The following is a 23337-nucleotide window of genomic DNA, read 5'->3' on the forward strand; positions in this document are numbered from 1 at the left end:
ATAATATACTGGATACGGAAGGAAAGGTAGAGTATCAAATGTTGAATCTGAAACAAGCACCTTCTCACGTTGCGGGTTTCAATTATCACAAATTCGTTTCGTATACTGTATATTCGTGGTGGTGGTACAACAAATCACAGATATAGATGATTATTATGCAAATTATGGACGATACGACGAACACGTTGGTAACCGGGTAACAGGCCATAGGCCCATAGCCGTGGTTTATGTTGACGGACGGCGGTGCGCATGCTCTTAGCACACGCATACGCACGCGGCACGCGCGAGCGTTCGGACCCTTTCCGCGCACCAGTGTCCACCGCCGCGCGCCGCGACCTACCATTAAGAATTGGACGTTCGTACCGTCGGCGTCGGAGCGTTATCAGTCGTTAGTGTACACAGACGGTCGTTTCGATTCCGCGGCGGCAAGTGGAAACACGGCGCAAATACCATCACCACCCGTTGTCACTGGTCTGCGTCTCTTCCACACTTCCACTGTGTAGTCCGTCGTTGTAACGTGTTTTGATCTCCAACACCGGACCACCCTGACGCCAGTACCGTTGAGTACCGTCTCCGTGAATAATAACCGTGTACTTCACCGTGGCTTTCGTGCATCGGCGGCAGTTATGGCGACTTTCGACCGGTGCACCGGCGTTGGTGCGTCATTCGTCGGACCCATCGGAATTCAGGTGATTGTCAAACAGTGTATTTAAGATGTAGATAGATGTTATCCTGTGGTCGTGATTGCACTTCCAAGTGACAGTCGCCAATGTGAAACGTTAACGATCATTCACTGACATGCTGTTCTACTGCTGTGGTAGTCTTTGACTGCCGTCAACCTGGCGGGTAGTTCAATAAATCGTTATCGACAATGTTTGTGGCATGTTATACCATCTCAACGTATCTACCATAACAAATTACCATTATTTGGTTCTTCCGTAGTCTCCATCAGTTTGTGATTGTTGTGTTACATTTATTTGTTGTATATCTGTAGTCGGTTAGTTATCATTAGTGGAACAGCCCCGGGAACAGCCTTCTGTATACCAAATAGTGATTTCCTAATAATTATATTATTCTGCAAACAGACTAGATTTCAAATGATTTTTAAGTCAGTTTGATATCGTCAGCTACACTTTCCAAAAAATAATTTACAGGCTCTTTATGCACAGCTATCATTGTGTTCAATCAACACACTTTAAAATTTGTAACGTCTATGCATGTTTGAGTTATATACATGGTGGGCTGTTGAGAAAAAAATCATACAAGTTGGGTAAACATACCATTTAAGATGAATAGCATCTATGATGTTATTATTGTTATGTATTCAGTAAATATTCATAAGTGAAATTCTAAAAATCCTAAAATAAAATTGTCAAAATCATTTTACATAATATGCATTATAATTAATGTACCTATCTACAAGCAGTGGCGTAAATTGGGTAGTGCAAGTTTACATGCACCACCAGAAAATCATACAAATTTGTACACTCGTTTGTATACCAATAGTTTCTGTTTTCAAAAGTGTATATTCTATTATTTTTTGTTTATTAAACAAGTATCTATAAAATTATAATTGTCAAACAAGGATCGGTTTTTTATTCTAATTATTAGGTACAACTAGGAGATTAAGGGCCGTTCTTACAATGTCCGGTTAAAGTTAATTGACACTTAACCGGCCAAATTTTTCCGGTAATAAAATATGTTATCAGTCGGTTAGCATTAACCGATACTTTACCGGACCTGTTAAGAACGGCCCTTAGTAAAGAATTTTCTGGCGGGAATTTCCAAAGGAAGTCAGTCGTCAGAGTATTGGTGGGTTCATAATTAAAATATTTTTCTGCACCACATTTATGATAGGTATTTTAAAAGTTACACATATAATATTACCTAATACTCGATGAAAGTAATATCTACTAATCAAGTGTATAGGTATTTATAAATATAGTTTCTAACTGTCTAACCCAACTTTGCCTGGGAAAAAATGATCAAACATAAAATTTAACCTATATCGATATATTTCAATTTTAGTGTAGCTCAGTTAAAGTTCAAATCGGCATCAGTTTTTCTCGCTTTCAGAACTAATTCTTACGGTATGGGCAATCCGATCATTGAATTGGATATAGCTCATGATATATGTATGAACGCGGTTAAAACTACTTTCAAGACTTTCCTGATATCTCTAAGAACAATCACTGAAACTTAGTAGGTAAAAATCGGTTGTCTAGTTCTTGAGTCTTTAAGCTTAAGACATTGCCTCTTGTTGTACATTTGAATAATAAACAATAAATTAAATACTGCGGATGATACTGCTCTCATTCACGAAAAAAGTATTGAAAAATTATACTGTAAAGCTACCTAATAAAGTATTTAAAATTGTGAAATCATAGATTTCCACTTGAAATCCACTTGAACAAATTAAAATCAACTATGAATTAAATTATTAAATTTATCTTAAAAGTTCCTATTCTTACTTGTACCTACTAATTTATAAAGAATTAAATGTCTTAAACTTTGATAAACTCCTCACTAAATATACTTAACTATTGAGTTTTAAACATAAAATGTATTAACCTTGTAACCATAATTACTAGATTTAAAAAATATATATATACTCTGCAATTTCACTTTGCAGACAAATAGAAATAAATATTAATCTGTTCATTAATTATAATCATTTTAAATATTCTACAAGGAAGATTAATTTAGTATGAATCTATCAAAATATAATGTATTTATAATATAATATTATTTAAGTATTAACTACCTAAGTATTTATAGAAATTGGTTATGTACCTAACTATTTTATAAACCCACCACCTTAAATTCAATCATTAGCTTAAAGAGGGTGTACAAACAATTATAATTAATGTAATATAATTAAAGTATTGTATTATTATTAACTGTTTGTTTTTAAAAATATATATTATTATTATTTATTATTATAAAAAAAAATCCATATGACATGCATAACAGTTTGACCTAGTTAATTCAATTTTTTTTGTAATTTTATTTCCTTAAACAATTGCAAATCTGCATATAAAATAAAAATTATTTGATTTTCGTGAACCAAAATGAAATTCTTGTGTGCGTTATCCTAAAGTAACAGAGATTGAGTAAATAAGCTAAAACCATCCCCGAAGTCTCAAGGAAACTATTGATATAACTTTTATTGAAATCGGCCCAGTAGTTTCGGAGATTTATGCGTTCAAATATACAAACTCTTCAGCTCGTTCTTCAGCTTCATAATATTAGAAGGTATAGATTATATCAATAAGTTTTTGATATTATCCTAGTTATAAGTAATTACTTACGTATTAAATTCATTACCTAAACCAGTTAAAAATAACAGTTGTCAATAGTTTAAAAAGTTATCTTCAATAAGTACCTAATAATTACTAATTTTTAATTGTTGAGATTTTATATTTATTTTTATTTATAAGCTCATATTTGTACAATTTTACGTAATAACTAATAACTAATACTTAACATTTAGTTATATTACATTATTAAGGTATTTTTATTGAACTTACAAACCACTAAAAACTATAGAAAATGTGATATTTAGGACTTTAGGTAGCATGAAATATTTGATTTAATTATTACTAATTATCAGTGTAGTAAAGTATTTAAAATCAACATTATAATGTATTAATTTAAAATGTAGTTAATATCAATATTGCCATAATAATGACCAATTGTTTAATTGGATAATAATTATATTAAGTTTGTCTTATAGAAAAAGGATTTATGCCTAGGAATAAAATAAAATAAAATTAGGTACTGGTCTAGTTGATGCCTACTAAGAAAGTATTCTTCCGCCACTCAGGTTTAAAAATGATTGCCGATGAATCATCGTGCATATCACTAAAAATTATCTGTGTTTTTTCTTTAAGTACTACGGTTGTTTCAGTAAACATCTCATATTTCAGTGATATTTTATAATTTTGGAAGAAGTTATCAAGAAATTGATGGAACTAAATGTAAAAGGAAGAGAGGAATGGGGAGAACGAAGATGGCACGAATTAGGAATATCACGAAAATAGCAGATAAATGAGAGGAGGGAGCCAGAGACCTATGAAGGTTTAGGACAAGGGTACTAACCCCATATTGTTGAGTGAAGGCTGTAGAAAAAGATTGCTTGGTTGGTGCACAGAAAATCATTTTGATTAGAATATTGGATACTTATTGTTTGCCTGTGACTAATTCGCATAATACAATAACAATATATTGGTCATATTTGAAGTATAGTATTTCTTTAATACTGCTTGATAGATATTTATACGTTTTATAATTAGAACTTTTAATTCATATTTTAGGATGTATATATGTAGTCGATTTTAAAGATTATAATTATTATTATTTAAAATAATTATGAGATTCTCGGGGTGCTAGATTCTGTGATTTGCGCCAATAGCACTGAGGAGAGAAATTTCCCTGTCCATCTCTTTAAGCTCTGTTCATATTAATATAAAATATACCTACCTATTACAAAATATCTAATAACAGTTATTAACTATATATAAACACGCAATTTTAAGATAGCATTAGTCTACAGTGTTATTTAAATCTATGTTTCATTATCGGTTATAGCATAACAGCTAATTTCAATATCCAATGAAAATCGCTGTTATGTTTGAGATTAATTAACTGATGAATAGAACCAATGGTAACATTGTAATAATATTTTATTCTAAACTCGCCATCAAAGTCCTCACCACGCTTAACTACAAGCTAGCCTAACTATAGTATAAAAATAATTTAGCGAGACTGTAATAAAAGCCCTTAATGTATTATTCATAATATAAAGTCCATCTTTCTTTTTTTTTTTTGTTAAAATGTCTCTACGTATTCACTGTCCTGATGCACAGACAACATTGTTAGTCCATTCAAGTGTTCCTATAAAATTGGTAAAAAATCATAACTATCAGAGTCGGACTGGCCCGGACCGCTGATCTGCAATTGCGGACGGCGCCCCAGCTTAATTGTGGTAATTGGGGTCCCTAATTTTGTACCTATTAATATTATTATTATTCGTTTAGAGTAAATAGAAATACGAAACAAGCATTTTTTTCCAAATCAGAAAATGTATTTTTATTTACAATTTTGAGAAATTCTCAATAATTATTAAAATAATGACATTATCATTATAATTCTACATGCAAATATGTATCAATGATTATAAATAGTGCACAATTGTTGTGACTATTAATTATTAAATAATATTATACTATATTTATACAGGCTTATGTGTACCTATGACTTGGTCAAGCCTGGATTAAGGATCAATTGAGCCCCGGGACACCGTACACTATTAGTGGGCCCCCTTTCAACTTTAACTTCAAACTAATTGTATAATTACATATTAGAGACTTTATATTATAATTGCATAATTTTTTGCTAAACAAAAAAAATAGGTACAAAATGTATCTTATGTCATTGTACGCGGGTTTTTTTTTTTTGATAATTATGATATGGATTATGGAATTTCGTTAAAACAAAAAGAGACATGTTTCTTTATTTTTAACAGCAATTTTTTTATAACATTTTCAAAATTTTTTAAAGCGCAGTTGTACTAATAGTAAAATTGACTTTATTTTTTAAATAGTGATCAGTAACAACTATATTTTTTTATGGATTCTGGTAAAGCTTTTTTTTGAACATTTTGACAGTCAAATGATCAATTTTTATTCACTATGGTCCTCTAAAGTTTAGTATAATATGCATTAATACTTTTAACTGAAATACCTAATTTACATTTAATTTAGTTATATGGCTGTATGATAAATGTTTAAGATGGCAATCCAATTTTCATGTACATAAATAAACAATTTTTTTTCAATACAAATTGTCCATTAGCCATTTGCTTGTCGGGGGCCCTTTATCCAAATCGCGGACTGGGCCTTTTTGAGCCAGTCCGACACTGATAATTATTATTTGGGATCGGAAGTTCATGAATCAAATATATACATTTCATTTTTTTTTCCATTAGGTTTTTCCTGATTAAAAAATAATCCAAAAACGATCAGTTTAGTCAGAGTAAAATGTATATTATTGTTTAGGTATACCAAATTTATATTAGAATTGATAACAAAATTATAAAAAAATGTGTTTTATTTTCAATCATTCAGAATTTTTAGGACATTAAAATCCCAGGCCCTATTATTATGTAACTTAAAATAATAAAAATTATTGAAAATATTAAAAGTTTTAATTAGGTAAGTTACGATTCTAATGTATTTCTGTTCTTATTTTTAAGTGTGTGCACTAAAAACCAATGAAACATTAGCACCAAAAAAATCTTAAATAATTTTAATTTAATATTTTTTTATATTTAAATACACGTATTTATACATATATGTGAATTAACTTTAAAAATGGATAATTTCTCAAAATTCGGAATTATAATAGTTTACAACAATGTACCTACACAATAAAAAATAATTATTAAATCTATAGTGTGATTAAAAATAAAGTGACCATGAGGAGTGCGCGTGAAGGATATATATTATCAGATTTGATTTTTAGTAGTTTATTTTTATTGCCATGATTTATTTACAAAGTATGCATCAATATGTGCATAATATCTTTAAATAATATGCAAAAATCAGTGAAATTTTTAAACTTTCAACATACACTTTAGGATTTGAGTTGTAAATATTATGAAACAAATTTGTGTTAAATCAGATTTTGAATTTGCAGCTTTCTCAGAAAAATTAAATATAAATAGATACCTACTTTGTTTATTTCGAAATATATTTAAGTTGTATGTGAAAATTGTTATATTGACTATACCACTATTTTGTTTCATGTATGATGCTACTAGCTACTATTGCTACACGTATATTTTGTACTATGTCAAGTGGATTTGCTAATTTAATCTATACAATAAATAATAGTGACATTAATGGGTATATACATATTATATTTATACTGTTAAGTTTAATTATTGTTTAAATAATTTAAAAGTTTATAGAAAACTAATAATAATTTATTCTTCAAAGAAATTCTTTAGTAGATCAACACAGACTAAGGTACTGTAAAACTTTTGTCCGTTAAATTTGTATTAATTATAGTTATCCATTAAGTAAATAATTATTAAAATGTCAAGGAGATTTTACCTACAAATCAGACATTCTCTACATAACATATATTAATGAATTTTTTAGACATCACATGATAATATTAACAAAATATGTTGGCTCTTTTTGAGGTAAATAAAGGCTTTTATAAAAGTTTAAAAATCCATGGTTTAAAAAATAGTGTTAAAAAAAGTAGGCATTACACCATTACTTGATTAAATAATTACCTATAATTCTGTATACTTGTAAAGACTATCAAGGATAAGACAGATGGACAATAATTTTATTACTATTGATGATTAACTAATTGTTGATTTTTTACATTAATATATTATGTTTTCATCATTATTTAACCATCTATTTTTTTATTATTATTTGTTTTAGGATTTATCTATGAGCTAATATGGATGAATCTTGCACAGAATATGATTTAATGATACACAATAACAAGCAAGTTGAAAAACCATCAAATAAAAGAAATTCATCTTCTGATATAGAATTGATAGATGAAAACCATTCTATTATTGATTCTAAATCAAGTCTACCAACTAGAAAACAAAGACTTATTGATTATTTAACTACAACTCACACACCTGATAAAAACATAACTTCAAATTATAAATTACACAATTTTTCTACTGTTAATTTGATTAATTTTGTACCAAAAATTGATGATTATAACAAACCAGTGAAAGTTAAATCCCAATGGACCCGTACAAGTCAATTGGAGTTAGCGTTAGAAAATTCTACTAATAAAAATACTCTACCTGTAAATAATTTATCTAAATCTGAAAAAATCAATAAGATATTTACAATGGACGTTTCACATGCAAATAGTATAGTTAATCAAATTAATAAACATACAGATGACACTAGAAAAACCGATAAAAAAACTGATGCTAATTCAAACTGTGAAAGCCATTGTTATGTTGTTGTAGACAAATTTGATGATGATTCTGTACCAGTAAAAAGAAAAAGGGGTAGACCCAAAAAAAGAAGTAACAATATTACTGATAATACATCAGTAATTTCAAAAATTGGTAATCAAGATCCAGTTAAGACAAATCCAATTGCTGCTGTTGAACCTAAAAATACTGATCAACCAAAAGTTATAAAAAGAGGTCGAGGAAGACCGAGAAAAAATGAATTAACATCAACTACTATTCAAATACCACCAATTGTGGCAAATTCAGCTCCAGCAAAAAAACGAAAAAGAACAAAACAAGGTTCCACTGTTTTAAAGAAGCCACGTGCAACAACATTGAACAATGATAAGATTAATGATTCAGAATCGCCCAAATTAAGTCCAAGACAGCATGCAAAGTTGTCTTCTAGTGAAGTAATAAAATCTTTAACTAAAAAAATAAATGAAAATATTCCTAATTCTAGTGAGAGATCATTATCACCAATCATGTTATTTCCAGGCGATGGTAATGATTTTAAGTGTATAACTTTATCACGATTTGATGATACAGTAAAATCATCACAGTTTACTTCAGAAGGATGTGATACATTAATCGATCAAGAAAACACTACACCTATTAATTTTTCAGAAGGATGTAATAACTCAAATGTACAAGAAAACACTAAAACTGTTAATTTTTTAGAAGAATGTAATAACTCGAATGTACAAGAAAACACTAAATCTGATAATTTTTTAGAAGAATTTGATAACTCAAATGTACAAATAAAAACATCTGTTAATTTTTTAGAAGGATGTGACAACACAAATGTACAAGAAAACTCTACACGCATTAATATTTTAGAGGGATGTGATGAGTCAAATGTACATAAAAAAACTACATCTATTAATTTTTTAGAAGAATGTGATAAGTTAAATGTACAAGATAAAATTGATTGTGTTTCTGGTACAAGAATTAAAATCAATGAGTTTCTAAGTGAAAGTGAACAAGATGTGTTCTCTGAACTTGAAAAAGTAGATTGGAATCTACCACCTAAACGGATTAGATCAAACAGTGTTAATAAATCTACTAAAATAAAATATCGGAGAAATTCTCTTACTGATAATTTTGTGTACAACCCTCCAAAAAAATCCAAAAATAGTATATTTGAGGATTTGAAGTCACTGAAATCTTGGAAAAGTGTTTCTTATTTAGAACGTGGGCCAAATGTACAGACTGAAAGAATCATAAAAAATGAACTGGTTAAAAAATTTAGATCAAAATTGAAACGTAGCAGAAGTTTTCCAAACTGTTTATTTTTAGATACAGTTATCTGGAGATTTCTAATTCAAGAATGTGAATATGAATGTGATTCAGAAGAAAATTATGAGTCGTCATCAGATTTGGATGCAGATTCAAATTCAGATTCTGATGGATGTGAAAATAGTGAGCCCATACAGCAATATGAACAACCAGAAGAGAAAACCAACTATATGTCTGGAAATTTAGATAATTTAAATATGATGTGTTCTACAAATGATTTACCATCATTCCAAATACCTCCAAACATAAGTGATTTGGAAAATTCTGATAGTGATTCAGAGGATCACAGAGGTTCTGATAGATATGAATGCCATTTCCTTGAAAATAGTGTATCCCCGAACATAAGCGAATTGAAAAATTCTGAAAGCGATCAAGAGGAATCTGAAGGCAAGATTAGACGATCTAAGCGATTAAATACAAAATTTAAGGCTAGTGATATGTTAGAGGAAGAATATTTATTATCATCTGAAAATTCAAAAATTGACTCTTTACTGTTAGCTGATGAAATTCGAAAAGACAACGAAATACATTTAGCAGAAGCTAGAGCAAATGACCCGGAGTTGGATAAAAAATTAAAAAAATTGAACTTTACTTTAATAACTAACAATTTATTTAGGCCTCATAGGTAAGCATTTTGTATATTTTTTAAAACATTGATGGCCAAATAATATTTTATAATTTGGTATCTACAATTTTCAATATTCAATAATATAACTTCCGTTATTAGTAATTAAATATTATTTTAGGAAAAAAATGGGTGAGTATACACCAGCGGAAGCACAAGAATTACGGAGGCTAAAACCAAGGTAATTAATACATTATTCTTAAATATTAATTGAAAATCCTCACAGCTTTTATATTAAGATTAATGTGTTCTGTAGGTCATTAACTGGTCATTAACTGGTTTTGGAATTGTATTTTATTTTTAGAAGGTTTCAAGTTACCATTGTTGAGCAACAATTGCTCAGCACGGTCTTGACTAATAATGCTTTTTTTTTTAGGATAATTATCAATTCTGATACTTATAAATGCCACTGTAAGTATACAAGAAAAGATTGGATTGAAAAAAAGCCTGGGTGTGCTACAGAGTGTTTAAATCGTTTATTGAATATTGAATGGTAAATCAAATCAATGTTATTTTTAAAAAGTTGATATTTTAATTTAAAAAAATTATCTTATTTTTTAAGTGGAAAAGCTTGTGTTTTGAAGTCTTTATGTACAAACAAGCAATTTCAAAATAAACAATTCAAACGCACTAAAATTATCAAAACTGCAGATAAAGGCTATGGTGTTTTCGCGCTTGAAGATATCCCGAGGTAATAAATTCCATAGTTACATAAGATTCAATTTTAATGACAATCTATAAATATGTTAAATAAATATTTTATTATGTTAAGAGAATATTGATATTAAACCACTCAGATCCGCATTGTTTCTCTCCATCCTTCTAACACATAATATACCAAATTTAACATGAGAAGAATTCATTTTATTCTGTCATTTTTAATATTAGTGTGTATTGAACTATTTTTAAATTTAAAAGTCAGAATATTTTCTGGAGCTTCATGTAGTTTAAAGAAGAGTACAATTTTGAAATACTCAAAAGTTTCTACAAAATTAATATATCAAAAATGTATGTGAGTAGGTATGTTTATATTCTTACCTTTAAATTTGGTCAATTTACTTTAATATTAAATATAATAGGGTAAAATTAATTCTTCAGTATGTAAAATGTGCTATGTTATGTATTAAAGATACGGGAACAGCACATTCAAGTACTATGTTCTCTGAAATATATGAATCCGGCCACCAATAAACAGAAGTAGGGATATATGCGCAGTCACAAATTGTTATTGTCCTCCACCTAGTGTATATTTAAAAATATGAATTCTTAAGAGGACGCCGAACCCACTTGTGTTGTCTCTGTCTTACAAACAAATGTACAGCTTGACAAATTTTACATTCACAATAATACAATTTAGTATTTTACTTTGTAAAATTAGAGTGAAATTACCTCTTGTAAAATTTATAGGTAAGATTATTATCTAGAGCATTGTATAAGATTTTTGTTATATTTGAATTTTAAAGGAAGTTACGCAGATATGAAAAGGTTGAGAACCGCTGTTCTAGATAATAATCTTACCATTAAATTTTATAATAGTTATTTCACTCTAATTTTAGAAATTACAGAGTAAAAAGTATTATTGTGAAAGTAAAATTTGACAAGTCTATAATTGGAAGACTAAGACAACACATGCGGGTTCAGTGTCCTCTTGATAGTTTAAAATGTTTATTATTATGTACTTTAATTTAAATACGGTTCAGTTAATAATTCTACTGTACCTATTGAGTATTAATTATATTACTAATATTAATTAATGAAAGAGAAAATCAAATTCTAATTAAAAATTATTTTCTCAACTATTTATCAAATTATGTGATATTTTTTAAATTTCTTTAGAGGACGCTACACAGATATTTGTTGTCTCCGCCTTACAAGTGTGTGACATAGCAAATTTATACTCAGCGCATCACATTAGCTCCGTTGGTTTAAAAATTTGAGTGAATCTCGACCTATTATGAAACTTGATGGTAAGAATCTATGTTTGTATGAAGGTTTTTTACAATAATTGAGTAACTTGCAAGAAAATTGAACTATCATTTAACTATAAATGTACAAAATCCACATACGCATAGATAATGTTCTTACCATCCAGATTGATAATAGGTCAAATTTTTAAACTAACAGAGCTAAACGTGATCTGCTAAGCGTAAAATTGCTGTTACGCAGTTGTAAGACGGAGACAAAATATGGCTGTGTAGCGTCCTCTTAACTACTTTAGTTTTATTAATGGTTATAAATTGGTATTATATAATATTAATTGTAGTTAATATTTTGTGTAGTGGAACATTTGTTGATGAATATATGGGAGAAGTCATCGATCAATGTGAAATGATAATCCGAATGAAAAAAATATTGTATAAAAATAACAATTATATGGTACAATTGAAACATGATGAAATAATCGATGCTACGCGGAAAGGAAATATTACAAGATTCATAAACCACAGCTGTGAACCAAACTGTGTAGCAGAAAAAGTATACTCGTACCATTCTAATAAACATACAGAAAATAATTCATTTTTAAAATATAATTTCAGTGGAATGTGTTGGGTGAATCTCGAATGGGGTTTTTTAGCAAAGAGTTAATACGAAAAGGAGAAGAAATTACTTTTGACTACAGTTTTGAAATATTTGGGTATTGCATTTTACCATTTTTGATTTATTATAGCTATTAATTTTGTTATTATTATTATTTAGAGATGCTGCCCAGCAAAAGTGTTATTGTGGCACACCAAAATGTCGAGGATTTATAAGCAAAAAGTCTAGAACAGGAGATGATCAAAGCAGTTGTTCTGAGGACAATGATGAACATGAAGATGACAATGTGTCGTTAATAATTAAACCAGATGCATGTTTGGAGAAGAAGAAAAAAGCAATTAAGAAAATATCTAACAAAGATAGAAAACGTTTACGACAGGTTAAAATCATATTCTGTATAAATAATATGAAGATTAATTTTATTTTTATTTTTTGTAGCTTGATCAACAGTTAACGGATATCAGTAAATTAAAAAATAAAAACCGCTCTGACTTGGAGAGCTCAACATTAAATTTAAATAAGTTAATGGTTCATATCACGGATTCAATGAGTAGATCGCATATTTTGAAATTTATCCGAGATAACGATTTAAACTGTAAGAGGTTATTTATGAATTTTAATGGATTAAATATAATACATAGTTGGATGACTTCAAATAATAACAAACGTTTGAAATTAGAAGTAAATGGTTTTATTAACGTATAAATAATACAATTAAATGTTCTAAACATTAAATTATTTTATATTTCAGATTGTTGAAACTCTATCAGATCTTCCAATTTCTAACAGGAACACAATAACAAAATCAAAAGTTTTAGATATTGTTGCTCAATGGGCTAATATTCCATTAAATATAAAAGAAATTATTGAAAAGTAATTATAATTACTATTATATGTAATAGCTACATCCATACTAAAATATATTTTTATTTTTAAATACTGTTAGATTATTATTGGCCTTGGTTGCAGTGTCGGCCTGGCCCCTCCATTTTTTTTAGGGTCTCATAAATTTTTTTATTTGCTTACGTGTTCCTGGTCTATATAGGGAGTAGCCAAGTAGGGACTCCAGAGTACGTAAACTTAGAAGCAATTTTTTTTTTTATAAAGCCATGCTGTTTGATTTAGCAAACATGCAAATTTTGCATACTATTGAAAAATTACTAAATTATATTATGCTTATGACTTATAACTTATGTATTTTCTCTTCAAAGTTAAAATTCTATAGAAATATAATACATTTTGGTTTTCGTGATTTCATTTCTGTGTACCTAATTAATAATAATTATTTACTATTTAGTAATTTGTAGTTTCAAATTTTTGAATATTAAACAAATTAATCATTATTCCCCTCGTCAGGCTTCGCGTTAATATCATAGTGAGTGATTTTTTTAAGTATCCTCACACTATTATTATGCTATTATAGTATTATCACTATTATTATTATACATATTATATATTTGTATTAAAAATCTGATTTTTGGAATTTTTAAATACACTTGAATACATTTTCGAATACCTACTTGAAATGTTCTGTACCATTTAAGGATTATCATTAACATAAAAATTTTAATAATAGAGCAACTACTTATTAGAATTTTTATTTAGATATATGTAGTAAACCCAAAAGCTATAATATTGTTTTAAATAAAATAATATAGAATAAATAAATTATACATACAGTATAATTTATTTGTAGTAATGTAGGTATTAATACGGAATATAAAGTAAGCCTAAATAACAGGAAACGTAGGCCAAAGGCGAAAACAACAAGTTGTTATAGCTAGTCACACATTAATGAAATTCAGCAATATTAGGGATGTATTAATACCCACAGCTATAATATGATATTAATCATGTAGATATTATACATTTAGTATAATTTATAATAGGTAATGTAGGCATATAAATATATTTATTATACATTTTCAAGAAAACCACTTGCTAATAATTTGCAGTAAAAAAAGGAGTTACCACTTGAATAGAACGCTACAGAACACTCCTTAAGTAGTAAAAAAATATCAGAAATTTTAAAATATGGTCTTTATGTTTTTTTAAAGGAAAAAGTGGTAGTGAAAATGTTAAATAAAGTTTTTTGGGGCCTTTGAATTTAATTTTGATTTATGGGGCCCCTTAAAAAAACTGATTCATGGGCCTTTGGTGTGCCAGGCCAACACTGCTTGGTTGAATATTATGTATGAAATGTATTTTTTAATTGGATTCATATTTTATTATAATATTTTTTAATTTTTAGTTTAGAGTATCCAATATCACAAATTAAAGAACATGAACAAGAAATTGATAAATTGTTACCAGATGTAAAAAATATATCACCATTAGTTAAAGCGGCAAGAATTTTATGGAAAAAATGGATAGTTCTGAAAATTGTTTTTAAAATACCAAAATTAGATCGTCCAAAAGAAGGTATATTATATAAACATGTTATAATATTCTATATCTTACATAACTAACTGCCCTAAGGTACATAAGAAAAAAATGGACAACTAGTTCACTTATATAAAAACTAATAATCCAATATTTGGATACTAAAAATTACAACCACTATAACTGTTAAGTACTACCACTTTTGTTTTTTGAAAAATGTTATGGTTGTCATTCAATTACTATCCAATACTAAATTAAATTTTATCAAAAATTGTAATAAGTAAAACTACACAATTTAATTGCTGGCCTTAATATTGAAATTATGTTACAATATCTCATTTTTTGGTTCCAATGTAATACTATTCAATTTTTTTTTATATTATATGGTTATTTTTTATTACCATTGTTCGATATGTGATTGTTTTATGTGATTTTGATAATTCTAAAACGTTTAGGCAAATTAACTTTTAACACAAATTATACTCTTATTTATGTATAACAGTGTTTCCCTGAGTATGATGATAAAAGTAAACCACAAGAGTTGGTAATTTTAGTAAACTTATAAAAATAATATAAAACATTTTAATACAAAGATATAACTATTTAGGAAATATACATATGTACAAATTATCTTGTAAGGCTTATATATATATATTGGCATATATAAATGTTCTATAGTAAGGGTACAAAGTTATGCTCCACTTTTATCTATTCTTAATTTTTAAAAAATTGAATTGTGTCATTGACGTTTAATCATTGTTTTCTTAAACCTAAAATTACTTGTTGAAAAGTACAAAAAGTGTACCACAACTATTTATAACTTGTAGCAAAAAAAGTTTGGGAAACACTGGACTGTAATATATGCTTAAAATAATATTATAACTAAAAAGTTTATAGGTAATTTGTGATTTAATGATTTTGATTTTAGTGAACATTCCTGATGACGTTATCCAACCACCAATACTATTTTCACAAACACAAACGTAAGACTTAATAAACATTTATTTATTTATTTTTTAACTTTTCTGTTTAATGTTATTAACATATTTATTTTAGAAATTCTGTTCCATATCATTTTGGAAATCCTGCAGTTCCTAATCAACTTTCTAAAATAAGGTATGAAAGCATCAATTAAATTGTATGTCCACAAAGTTGAATTATTTTAATTTAAATAATTATCTTATATTGCAACTACAAGCTGATAATGATTAATCACAAAATTATCATCTGAATACTATATTTGTTTAAATTTTGTTTTTGAAACACACTTTTCATGTTATAATAAATGTATAAATTAATTTTAGTTGTGTACAAAGCCAAGGTAATGGTCAGACCAATTCTGTGGATTCAATAAGTAAAATAATTAATCATCAGAAAATTAATCGAGACAAGTAAGCATAGTTATTTAAAATGTTTCTAAATCATAGTGGTATATTAATATTAATTTGATTAAATAGGAACAAAACTGTTTTGGAATGGAAAAAACAATGTGATCATCAGCCTTTTAAAAAAAATAAGGTTATTAGTCCTGCCATGGTAAATTATTCAATTAATTCAGTTTTAAATCCTAAGCAAAGCTTAACATCTACATTTAAAACGAGAATTATACACCAAGATATTCCAACGATTGAAAGCAGCACTCTTAGTAAGAATATAAAATGGAGTGATATCACTGAAAGTAAGAATAAATTGAATATTTGATTTAAATTTAATACATATTAAGTACTTTAAAGAATAGTATTTAATTTTATATTCTAATGCTGGAGATATTTTTATATTAATATCTTATCGTATTTTAGATTCTGAGCGGAGCGAGGGAGCTATTGTTTTTACAATGGTGTTTATTTTTTATTTATTTTTTTATTTCTATTTTTATATCCTGTATACAAAATTTCTTCCAGAAGGAGTGTTTTGATTTCAACATATAGTACATTATCTTTTAGCAAATTGGATCAAGATGATTCTTTAGACAGGTCATTTTTAGATTTTCTTAATAGTTATTTAATGCCACAGGAAAAACCACCGGAAAATTACAAAAAAAAACGCTAAAATGGGATTTTAATTTGTAACACTTTGTTTATCACCATAGAAACGAATAAAAAATTATCATATTTTAATATTAATTCAACTTACATGATAAAATAAATAATAACAAAATATAAAATATCCAGACTGACGAACCGTCTCCGCTCAGAATCATTTTTCTTATACGATGATATTACATCATTGAATTCAAATCTAATACAACCATTATACAATGACCCACTTGTAATCTACTGTACAGCAGAGCGACATCCACTTACCTGCTTTTTACTATTGAAGTATCTGTCACTTTAAATTTACTTTTAAAAAAAACCCTGAAATCAGTTTGCTATGTTTTGAATGTACATCGTCGTATTTATCGTTCTCATTATATTTTAATTTATATATTGAAAAAAAAAAGGATTCTGAGCAGAAACTGTACGTCTCTATTTCTAAGGATGTTTTATAATTTGGTTTATATTACTAATACAGCAGATTAAAATAATTTATGCCAAAATATTACATATTTTACTATACAATCATTCTTATAATATTACATTTTATAATTTTAATTTGTTGTTATTAACTTTTAAGTCATTACCGACGGACCATAAAACTATTTGAATAAGTTACTGTCATAAATTATTTAAAACTTGTATAAATATTTTACGTGTGTGAAAAGTCAATGATTAATATTTTTTGAACTACATAAAAATAATTTAAATGGTCCCCGTTGTGCAAAAAGAGACTAAGTGCAATAATATGGCCAAATAGATCCCATATACCTCATAGACTTCCTTCAACTGCAGAAAACGACCAAGTGAAAATTCTTAAAATATACTAAGTTATGGACTTGTTTTTCTGTTTTCTATTCCGTTTTTAGAAGTGCTTCATTAGACCAATTGGTATTTTAGTTTGGCAAAGAACCCGTCTAAAATCCTATGTAGCACGCATGTCAGACAAAAACAGAAAATCACGGTATCAAATCCCCTTAATATTTATTTTAGTTTCTACTTATATTAATTTTTCTATCCTTTACGGCTTTACATAGTAACTTTATTTATAATATAAATTGAATAATATTTAACTATGTGAAGATGACAATATTTGAACAAATTTTTAGCAATCTTGTAGTACATTTTTAAGCTATAAATATTAAATTTAGAAATTTTAAAGATTTTTAATACAAAACAATTAGCAACATTGTGACAATTTTAAATGCTAATAAAAAAAATTATGCCCAGGACATTGTATTTTAGATGTTTTTAAATTGCAATAAGAATTTATAACTTATGAGGAACCTTGTATCTTTTACATTTTCAAGTATCTATAAATAACACAGAGGGAGCCAAAATATTCTGAAAATAATATTATAACTAGAAAATGCTAATAGTTTAATATGAATATTTGGTAAAAATTTCAAGTCTTTACGATTATTCGTTTTAAAATAATAAAAACAAAATTATGTTTTAAAAACTTGTTTTATAAACATTATCTTGTAGTTTTTGTTAATATTTCCATTTTCCTGACTATTAAGCAAACTGACTACTTTCGACCCTCTTAAGTTCCAACTAAATCCAATTTGCTACCAGATGCCACCCTCAAAGTTCAAAGCTAAAGATTTATTATTTCTCCTAAAAGTGACGTCGTTCACTATAACTACTAAAAATGCATATCCAAATCCTTATATATTGAATTGGCGTTTATATTTTGAGTGCTATAACAGATAAGTAATAAACTTACATCTATGGAATGTTGTATTTTTTTTTTTATTTGTGCTTTATTATAAAAACTATGTTAATAATAATGTGTTTTACATTTGGAATTGATTTGGTATTCTCATATATTTTTTTAATTTTTGCAGATAACTTAACGGTCTATGAACTTCCAACTGATTCTTCTGAAAAAATTAATTCTGCTAATATCGAAGTAATTGAAACTGAACCAATAGTATATTACCCTATTGAAGAAATTATAACTACAAACCAAACATGGAATTTACCGCCTCCAACCATTGTTGATCTTTGTAATGGATCTACTCTGCATTCTATGCTAAAAACAGTTCCTCCATGTTTACCAAATGACTTTATTTCAAATACGTCTGATGAAACTAGCCAATGTTCATTTTCTTATGATACTACTACTACTTGGTGTGTAATGCGTCCGGAAAATGTGATGTATGATGCTCAACATCCTAGCATCCAAGAACAATTGGCTTTCCTACCGATTGACATAACACTAAAAAAATCGACTAAAACACAATTAGATAATATACCAAATACTAATGTAGAAAAAACAGAATCCAATAAAAAATATAAAGTGGTACAGCCACTAGATGAAGATATGCATAAAAAATACAAAGTGGTACAGCCACTAGATGAAGATATGCATAAAAAATACAAAGGGGTACAGCCACTAAGTGAAGATATGCATAAAAAATACAAAGTGGGACAGCCACTAAATGAAGATAAGCATAAAAAATACAAAGGGGTACAGCCACTAGATGAAGATATGCATAAAAAATACAAAGTGGTAGAGCCACTAGGTGAAGATAAACATAAAAAATACAAAGTGGGACAGCCACTAGATGAAGATATGCATAGAAAATACAAAGTGGTACAGACACTAGGTGAAGATATACATAAAAAATACAAAGTGGGACAGCCACCAGACGAAGATATGCATAAAAAATACAAAGTGGGACAGCCACTAGATGAAGATATGCATAAAAAATACAAAGTGGTACAGCCACTAGATGAAGATATGCGTAAAAAATTATTTAAACAATGTGAAGAAAATGTGCAACAATTAATTGATAAAGGAATATTGAATGTTTGTAAAACAGCTAGGCAAAATTATGTAGATCAGTCTCCAATTAAAATACTTCAATCATTTTTTAATAAAAAACTAGTGAAATCAACAAATGTGGCACCTGAAAACAAATCAAATCAACATGTTTTGCCGAACTTAATCAAACGCATAAAAGTAATTAGTAGTTGTTATCGAAAACAACCATCCAAAATAATTGAAATAAATAATTTAGTAAAATCAAATTCACAAATAAGTAAAAATGACATATTTAGAATTAAGGAAGACCAAAAGACTGAAATAACTGATACAACTTCGGTAGCTTTAATGTTACAAAATGAACAACTAAGTACTATTCCTCAAACACTTAACTTGAATAAGATGTTCAATAAGAAATTGTTGAAATTAAATACAAAAAATAAATTTGCGTTTAAAATTTTGAATGGTATGATAAAACATAATTCAAGCATGCCCAAATATTTTATTCTCCAATTACCATCAGATACCAAAATAATAACTCATAACCCTTCATATGAATTAGAACTTCACAAAAAATTAATTCCATCAGTACAAAATATTTTGTGTGCTGAATTAAAGAGGGGACTTGATAAAGGCATCATAAAAGTGTACAAACAAAAAATAGTAATGAAATATGATGAAACAAAGGCCCCAGAATCAGTTACTTTAGATTCAATATTAAAAGAAAATATTGTTTTATCTGGTAACAGTATAGAAATACCTCAAGTTAAAAAACAATTTAAAAGAAAAATGCCTTTGCCACCTTTACACAACACAAAAAATAAAAAGATTAGAGAATCCAGAAATCAAGCTAATGATAATACAGTTTTCAAAAAACCAATGCCTCCTGTTATTAATAAAAACAGCTTTCAACGTATTAATACTTCAGTTACTAACCAAGTGCAAGAACCTAAAATATCAAGTATTGCGCTGATTAATACAAATGCAAATGAATTTAGACAGAAACCTAGTACATCAAGACAAAATATACCTAGTACTGCTTTCTTAAAATTAGATTTGAACAATTTTAGATCGGAACCTAGTACATCAAGTTGTCTAAAACCAGATATTGATCCATCAAAAATAAAACTAAATGAATTAAGTGAAAACCCATCTAATCAATTAATCACAAATATTACATCGTTAAAAACAAATGCAAATGAAATTAGACAAAAACCTCTAATGAAGTGTTTACCATTCAATAAAGTAGACAACATTTTAATAACTGAACTAGAACAGAATGCTAAACTTTTAGCCTCAACTTTAAGTATGGATTCCACCTATGTCTTACCATCAACAGAAGATAATAGTGAACTAATTGACCCAATCGTACAGAACTTCAAGAATTCTATTTGTCAAAAGAAATCTATGATACGTGCAAATCTTGTTGATGATCCAATTGTGAGGGATTATATAGAACGTACTCAATCAAAATCGGTTGATACAAAACGTAAATGTAAGCTACCAGAAAGTATGATGTCTTTACCCATTGAGGTTCTTAACCTTATACCAGACAATCAAAGAGAAATCAAGTATGTTATTGATTTTTATCACGCAATGGCTACAGTTATTGTCAAAGTATTAGACTTGTATGTGAAGAAGAGTTGCAAACAAGGGCGTATAAAGAATGATGATGATTTCAAATATTTAGCTAAAAAGGTAATATTTGTATTTGCATATTTAATATATTTAAACGTTAATTTGATTGAAATTTACAGCTCAATGCCAATATTTTATTCAAAGAACTTCAAGTTAAAAAGGTAGAAGATTTAAGAATTAGTGATAGTGTCAAGCAAAAAGTCGAACAGTACATAAAAAAATATATGTTAAAGTATGGAAAACTGTACAGAAGAAAAAGTACTGGTATGTAGAGTAATAGTTTATTTATGAATTGTAGATATTAATAATACTTGCACTAACTTAGCCACAGTATTACAATAATATGTTAAGTATTAACTATTAGTCTTCTCATTCATATTATTTTGATCAACAATATCAACAAATTTCTTAGTTTTAATAGTTTGTTTAATACACATAAAATATATTAAATAGTAATACTAATTATTATTAACTATCTTAATCAATGATGCTATCTTATACATAATTATTTATTGAAAACATCTACAACAAATTTGATATACTTGTCATTGGCTCAATTGAGAAATAATTATTTATTTATATTATTTTTCAACAAATTTGTACTTATCAATACAATTCTTGTGAAAAATAACAATAAAACTAAAAGGAAAAAGATACATTTTTTATAAAATATATTTTAACATATTATTATTTAAAAAAAATCATACCAGGTAATTAATTTATTATTAAAATTAAATGTTTAAAACATTATAATTCATTAAGAATAAAACTAAAACTAAAACTAGTGAATATTAGATCCATATTTTTTAATATATAATAATAAATGTAACTTTCTAAATTTAAATTATTTTTTTAAATACAGAGAAAAATTAAATAGTTTCATTTTTAATATGTATGAAAAGATAACTGTAAATAATTTATGTTTCATTAATTTTAGATCAATGATCCTGTCTGCGATAACATTTTCAACCAAATATAAGATAATTTTTATGGATACTATTTATCAAAATTGTAAAATTAGTTTATTTTTACGAATTTTACTTTTAAATTTTCCAAGGTAAATTATTATTATTTCCATGGTTATTTATATTGTTTTAAATGCATTTAATGTGTTCTATGTTTTAATTTTAGATAATAAGACAGAAAAACAACTATTTTTTATTAGCAAAGTTGGGTATTTTTAAAATGATGTTTATCTTTGTTATACACAACTTACTGTTAACCATATTATGTATTTTTAAGAAGTTATATTCTACACATTTTTGGTAGGTTAGTTTTTACGTTTTTTTTGCAGTCATCATCATAGGCGCAAATTGAGGGGGGGGGGGGGGTTATGCGCCCCAAAAAAACATAGAACATAAAATTTTAAAATTTTGTATTACAATGGTCTCCTTGCCTTTAATATATTCAGCCCCCCCCCCTCCAATCCAAAGGTGAAATTGCACCTATGGTCATCATCTTAAATTTAAATGTTCAATACTAATATTTTGATAGAACCAAAATTCAATGTTTTTAAATTATATGGCTTCTTTTTAATATTTTACGCACCGAGCAATGTTGTTCATCAGAGGTTTTATCCCAGAGTTAATTTTTTTAATGTACTAATTTTAACCTAATTAATCTTTTAAATTATAATTTTAAATAGTTTTTTTTTTTTTAATAATGAAGTGTAACATCAATTTAGTATCAAATTGTCAGTATTTTTCCTACTTTATTTGATATTATTAGAATTTTTTGAATATGGTTGTTAAATATACATTGTATTTGAAACAAATTTAAATTTCAACTATAACCTTATATAATAAATATTTTGTTTTTTTATTAATAAATTTTACACTGCCATTTATGAATAACCAAGAGCGATAAATTTTGTTGGCAAAGCAGACTCTGCAGACAATAAAAAAAGAATGTTAATTTTACATTTAAAGCTTATTGGTACTCATAATTTTTACAATGTTAACATAATATGACATTTGATATTCACATTTTATTTTTCCAAAACAATTAGGCTACTTTTTAATTTGTTAAGTTATATTCTGTT

General features: G+C 27.4%; 1 protein-coding gene and 1 long non-coding RNA gene across 3 annotated transcripts in view; one reads left to right on the forward strand and one right to left on the reverse strand.

The window, feature by feature from the left end:
- The window catches only part of LOC107884138, a 30775-nt gene that overhangs the window by 2833 nt on the left and 4605 nt on the right, over positions 1 to 23337 (reverse strand). The gene's annotated exons all lie outside the window — the stretch shown is intronic.
- LOC100167890 lies at positions 278 to 22293 on the forward strand. Of its 2 annotated transcripts, XM_029488877.1 has the most exons (19): positions 278 to 689; positions 7464 to 9929; positions 10051 to 10110; positions 10306 to 10422; positions 10492 to 10620; positions 12209 to 12404; positions 12467 to 12564; positions 12627 to 12846; positions 12906 to 13148; positions 13219 to 13340; positions 14719 to 14888; positions 15778 to 15832; positions 15906 to 15965; positions 16154 to 16240; positions 16307 to 16527; positions 18736 to 19458; positions 19627 to 21356; positions 21416 to 21560; positions 22234 to 22293. In XM_029488877.1, the coding sequence occupies exons 2-19, from the start codon at positions 7483 to 7485 to the stop codon at positions 22239 to 22241; spliced, it is 6831 nt and encodes a 2276-aa protein (XP_029344737.1). In that variant the 5' UTR covers positions 278 to 689; positions 7464 to 7482; the 3' UTR covers positions 22242 to 22293. The 2 variants fall into 2 exon arrangements, with proteins under 2 accessions (XP_029344737.1, XP_016661142.1); XM_016805653.2 differs by having other exon boundaries at positions 18736 to 21356.

The sequence above is a fragment of the Acyrthosiphon pisum genome, chromosome X (genome assembly GCF_005508785.2).
Source record: "Acyrthosiphon pisum isolate AL4f chromosome X, pea_aphid_22Mar2018_4r6ur, whole genome shotgun sequence".
NCBI classification, from domain to species: domain Eukaryota; kingdom Metazoa; phylum Arthropoda; class Insecta; order Hemiptera; family Aphididae; genus Acyrthosiphon; species Acyrthosiphon pisum.